Source organism: Laccaria bicolor, genomic scaffold (assembly GCF_000143565.1).
Source record: "Laccaria bicolor S238N-H82 LACBIscaffold_30 genomic scaffold, whole genome shotgun sequence".
Lineage (NCBI taxonomy): Eukaryota > Fungi > Basidiomycota > Agaricomycetes > Agaricales > Hydnangiaceae > Laccaria > Laccaria bicolor.
The window spans coordinates 476,801-482,359 of NW_001889901.1; the positions used below are offsets into that span (position 1 = coordinate 476,801).

The window sequence follows — 5,559 nt, forward strand, 5'->3', positions numbered from 1 at the left end:
TTTCCCTGTTCCCCCCCATTTCCTTGTCCCTTTTGATATGCACTGTATGTAGTAAAATAGATTTTATGTCATCAATCAAGTACATTAAAATTTGATCTATTGAGATCTATGGGGTGTGAAATCTATAAGAAATTTTGAGTATTGAGGAGTTGAATTAGTGCAGATAAAGTCTCTAGCTCAGTGTTGATCAGCAATGCTGATGCTGATCAGTGCTGATCCATTCTGATTGTAGAAACTTTGGACAGCTCTGATCAGAGCATGTGGGGGAGGGTAAAGAACTGGTTTATTTTGGTCAATTCCCCTGTTCCAAAATGTATGTCTAAAATAGAAGAGCCAAATATATAAATAATGAGATTTTCTGTCTATTCCAGTTGGATTCCTGTGTATTCTGGTCGGATTCCACCAGAATTCCTGGAATCCGGTAGGAATCAGTGGAGGAATGGAAAGTATTGCCTCCTGAGACAGAAGTCCCTGCTAATGGGTCTTCCCGTTCTACTGGGGGTATTTTGCATGGGCATGCTGTTGGAAATTCATTCGATATAGGTGACTCCATTTATGATGCGCCACAAGAGGTCAGACCCCTTTCTAATGGTTGCATTAATATCACAATCATCCAACAACCTCCTTCTGATGTTGTTATCGACAATGCCACCTCACATCTAAATGTCAAGTCCCCCTGTTTTGAGACATTGGGCCCACTTCTGAAAAAGGTGGCCAAGAGCTATTCCCCTGTTCACAGTAAGTGTTTGATTATATATAAATATACAAAGTTTAATAAAGCTTCATCTCAGATCACAATTATTGTGTCTATATTTTGGATAAGAAGCAGTGGTCCATCATGGGCTGTTACAATGTAGTAGTTGAGGATGATGAGGATGCTATTTGGGAGGAGGATGACATTGGTAAAGTTACACATATTCTTCTGGTATGTTTTATTGGCTATTCTTGGTTTAAATTTTATTTAAATTATGTCTAGGAAAATGACCATGAGCAAATGGTCGCTTCTGTGATTCCACCATTGTTTCATCAGTGCTCTGTCTCTCTAGGCTCTCATTCAGGATCTGTTCCTCACTCTTTGTCTGTTGCTTCTGATTCTCGTGGACAGTCTCAAGCATCATCTGTTAGTAGATCTGAGGTGACTGGTCCTTCAAGGCTTTCTAGTGCCAACAAAGCGCTTCTGTTAGAATATCTTGGGATTGACAGAGATCTTGCTTCTCTGGATAAGGCTGGGTTGCCTATCAGAAGTTTAAGGCTATCATAAATGCTACACCTACAGTTATGGGCTTGAGCAAGGATGCTGAGTGGAAGTTGCAGTTTGATGATGGAGCTGCCTGGGTTCCCAACATTGTTGACTTTATCCATATCTTTATCGCTAAGACTCAGTTCTACCAAGTCTGGAAGCCTACATTCCTAAGAGCAGAGGAATATCCAGATATGCAAGACTGGCTTAATGAGGAGGATTGCCTTACTAGTGAGGATTTGTGGGACATAAGGGGCAGTTGAGTGCTGAGCTTTCCTGATTTGAAGAAATGGCTTGACAAAAAAGATCGTGAGGGAGAGTTGAAGAAGCGTGATGTGAAGGGGAAGAGGAAAGCTCCAGACAGTCCCAAGAAGAACAGAGATAAAGGTCGACCAGTAGTGCAGAGAAAGCACAAGAAGCTAAGGCAGGCAAGGGATTCAGATGAGGAAGCTTCTGAGTAAGTAGGATTGTGACTTTTTTCCTTTTTTTTTTTTCAGAATATGCTTCGAATTTGAATGAACTGATTTGTACAATAGTTTTACTTGTTTTTTCAGATCTACTTTTCTGTTTGTTTCAATGGCAATGGTTAAGCAGCAAGCAGAGTGGCGTAAACATGCAAAGAACAGTAAACATCACAACCAAGCTGGAGTCCACTGAATGCTACAACGCCCAGGAGAGAATAATCCTTGGGAGCCTAATTGCAGAGGACCAAATCCCCAACAACATGATGATCCAAATGCAGAACCAGGACCAGCTCCAAATTACTTCCATGCAGGTAGATTCTATTGTGTTGAAACTATCTGTGTGCCTTGTGTTGTTGTTGTTGCTTGGACAAAGTTTGATAAATCAGAATCACCAACAAATATTTTGAACTTCCTAGGAAAAGTTTATCTAACAGAAGAATCAAGGCCTGATTATATTTGTATTGATAAAGGTTGTCAAGTGTTTGCAACTGCAGTAGCAAATGGAAGTTGGGATATTTGGAAAAAAACTACTCGATTTATTGTGGATGCCTACCACTATATCAATCATCGGGTGTTAGACTTTCTATGCCAAAAATATTGTAATCCTTCACCTGGTAGTTATGGCATATGATAAGAATGGTAGAGCATATTTAAAGTGAGCATTCAATACACAGGTATTTATTAGTTTATTTTGATTAAATCTTACCTCAACACTATATTTATTCTAGGTTTGCGAACAACTTAGTGCATGGCTTGGTGGATATCAATCAATTCTTAAATGTATGACACCTGGCAATTTTAACTGGTTTTTACACACCATGTTATTCTACCATACAAAGTATGTCCTCTGCAAACAAGAGATGAAGAAGTCAGAGGAAGATGAGGAGGAAAACTAGGTTTGGATGAAGAAGCTCAAGATAATGAGGATAACTAAATAGTAGTAAAGAGAAGTGTGCAGAAGTGTATATTAGTGTAAATTTACATATACTTGCATTTAAATATTGATTCCAGTCTTATTCCAGTGGAATTCCACTGGAATGACTGGATTCCTGCAGGAATAGGTGGGGCACTGTAAAGTACTGACCTATTGCCATGTCATGTCAGGCGACATGGCAACCAGATGACAGTGACATTGATATTCATCATCATTCGTCCAGGTGGCAAGGATCCCACTTGCTGCCTCTCACTTTTTTCTATTAGTTCTTGACGAGGCGGCAGGATTCCCCCTGCCATCTCATTTTTCATTTTTCTGTTTCTTTTTTGTTTCCTTTTTTGTTTTCTTCCTCTGGAACCAAATGAGGTGACGTTGAATCCCACACACCACCTTGTTTGTTTGTTCTTTCTTAGGCAGACTATGTAGAGTATAATTATTAATTAAATAAAATTTTCTGACCATGGAAATGGGAAGCTCTTTGCCCTGGTATCCTCACTGATAACTAAATGATATCAAGAGAAGTGTATATTAGTATAAGGGTGCAGAAGTGTATATTAATGTATATCAGTGTAAGAGAAGTGGATTCCTACAGATTCTGGCCCAATTCCTGTGGATTCCAGCAGGAATGGGTGGGGCACTGTAAAGTACTGCTTAGCCACAGGATCAACAGTCTCCTGATATTTTCCACAAAGATAAGTGAAATGCCCCTTGACAGCATTGAAAACAGCTTCATATGGGGGCTCCAGGCTTGTGGTGGGGATGATGCTTACAGCACCCGGTATTGACTTCTGTAAGACCATTTTTCTCATCAAGTACAATGCGGCTTACCTTTGAGTTTGCTACAAGGGATGAAACAATGGTGTTGATAAATTTTGCATTCTTGGCATCCTCTGCATCCATTGTTTCCTTACACCAGTACGGATTCCACAGGTTATAACCTTCAGCTGACATCCATGCAGGCATGCCAGGTTCGAGAGGCATGGGAAATTCTAGTGCCATCTTTCCATTAACTCGTGTATGAGTCACACCCAAGAGCACACACATCGTCGTTTGAACCATGTTCTAATAAGAGTCAATCAAAATAGAATGGAATAGGCTAGGTTCCCTCACCTCAAGTGGCTATCATGTTGCTTACGAGGTTTCTTAGCAGTTGTAGTCCCTGGACCTCCAGCCCCATTCAAGATGGGTGACACGACCTTGTTTTCAAGCTCAGAAATCTTGTCCAGGAGCAACAGGTAATCAGCAGCATGCTTGGCAGCAAGTTCTGCAAGTTGAGTTTCTGCCTTCTCAGCTCTGTTTGCTAATGAAAGCAACATTTGGCTCAGGTCTGTTGACTGCCCAGATGTGTTCAAGATCATCATCCCACAAGGCCTCAAAGACCCAAAACCACGGTTCAGGTTTCCAGGACCATGAGGGTGTCCAGTGCTGTCACTATCAAGATGTGTATGTTTGAATGCCTGGGTGTATGCTCCCCCTGATTGATGTTCTTGCTGATAGTACATAGTCAGGGACATTCCCATCATTCCATGGTGGTTTCTGTTGGTGGGAAAGGGGGTAAGTGGTGAAATTCCATGCATTTGTTGACTCTCGTGAACTGATGGAGCATGAACAGGTGTCGACATCCCAAATGGCCTATTTGGTGTTAGGCTTGGCTGCTCATTGTTGAAGGATAGGTTCATGGAGGATCTAGTCAGTGATAGGAGGTATCAATGTTGCTAGTACTAGTACTGGCGCTTTTTTCTCTCTTTTTTTCAATCACCTCAGAAGTGAATGTAGTTTTCGCAAGTTCAGTTCAGTCCAGTTTTTTGCCCCCAAAACGCGCAACTGTGGACCGAAACTGGTCTAGGTCCGACCCAGATATTGAGAGAACCAACCAAACCACCTAGGACTGGTCTTTTGCAGTCTATGGAACTGATTCAGACCGATCTAGACCGGTTTTTTTGGGTATAATTTATTATACAAATATAAACCATTCGTACCTCAACTATTATTACTCTGAAAAATAAATGGGTTATATACCATAGTAAAGCATGTAAATGCCCGTCATTCTACCAATTTCTAAGAGATTTAATGAAGATTTGACATAGCTATGAATGAAACCGAATTACATCTCCTAGAGACTCAGGTAAAATATGGATCTGGTTATATCTTTCTCAATTCTTAACCGTTTTTGATGAAACAAAAACCCAATAAAAGGTAATAAACGTGGTTACAAGGCTATGTAACGCACCTGACAATTTAACTGGTTTCAACCAATTAAAACTGGCCTTTGAACGGTTTTAAAAGATTTTTGAAATGAGGCAACCAGCAACTGGACCAACCCCAAATTGGGGCAACTGCAACTGAAAAAAAGACCGGACCATGGTCAGTTCAGTTTGGTCCACTGGTTTTTTTCTGTCCTATGGACTGAACCTTTAAACACTAAGTGAACAATATTTCAATCAGTTGAATAGACATGAAAAGATGACATTTTCTGTGAAAACTAAGTCCAGAAACATGAAAGGTTATCCAAGAGAATTGGACATTGCCCACATTGTTCTATGAGATATACATGTTAAAAGATCAGACTTTTCACCCAGGGAAAGCTCAAAAAATGGTGTAAAGTCCAAAACAAAAAAAAAAGTAGCAAAAGTCTGTTGTACTTGTACTGTACTCATCCCTGTCAAAAGTATGGAAACACATTGAAATAGCTTGTTCTCACTCAAATCAGCACCAAATGACTCCAAATAAGTTGTAGACATAGAAGTTAGAGTTATTGGGTCCTGAATCTGAGGATAGAAATTTACCAAATAAGGAAATATTATAGATATTGTCTCTACAGTAGATGCTGCAGAACACAAGCATGCTAGGAGATTTTTTGTAGCAAGGTTTATGTACACCACTCAAAAGGGGTTGAAAATAGAGTAGAATCCATCTTTGGT

At 40.1% G+C, this 5,559-nt stretch overlaps 4 protein-coding genes across 4 annotated transcripts; 3 read left to right on the forward strand and 1 right to left on the reverse strand.

Annotated features, from left to right (window-relative positions):
* Window positions 1–838: 838 nt before the first annotated feature.
* Window positions 839–1,261, forward strand: LACBIDRAFT_306441 (uncharacterized protein; the record flags this gene model as incomplete). Its single annotated transcript, XM_001885272.1, has 2 exons — window positions 839–925; window positions 977–1,261. The coding sequence occupies 2 exons, from the start codon at window positions 839–841 to the stop codon at window positions 1,259–1,261; spliced, it is 372 nt and encodes a 123-aa protein (XP_001885307.1).
* A 636-nt stretch (window positions 1,262–1,897) lies between these two features.
* Window positions 1,898–2,335, forward strand: LACBIDRAFT_306442 (uncharacterized protein; the record flags this gene model as incomplete). Its single annotated transcript, XM_001885273.1, has 1 exon — window positions 1,898–2,335. The coding sequence occupies one exon, from the start codon at window positions 1,898–1,900 to the stop codon at window positions 2,333–2,335; it is 438 nt and encodes a 145-aa protein (XP_001885308.1).
* An 857-nt stretch (window positions 2,336–3,192) lies between these two features.
* LACBIDRAFT_330999 (uncharacterized protein) lies at window positions 3,193–4,140 on the reverse strand (the record flags this gene model as incomplete). Its single annotated transcript, XM_001885348.1, has 4 exons — window positions 3,193–3,426; window positions 3,467–3,637; window positions 3,681–3,700; window positions 3,774–4,140. 4 exons carry the CDS (start codon window positions 4,138–4,140, stop codon window positions 3,193–3,195), a joined length of 792 nt encoding a protein of 263 aa, XP_001885383.1.
* A 24-nt stretch (window positions 4,141–4,164) lies between these two features.
* On the forward strand, window positions 4,165–4,724 carry LACBIDRAFT_306443 (uncharacterized protein; the record flags this gene model as incomplete). Its single annotated transcript, XM_001885274.1, has 3 exons — window positions 4,165–4,192; window positions 4,251–4,327; window positions 4,415–4,724. The coding sequence occupies 3 exons, from the start codon at window positions 4,165–4,167 to the stop codon at window positions 4,586–4,588; spliced, it is 279 nt and encodes a 92-aa protein (XP_001885309.1). The 3' UTR covers window positions 4,589–4,724.
* Between the last annotated feature and the right edge of the window lie 835 nt (window positions 4,725–5,559).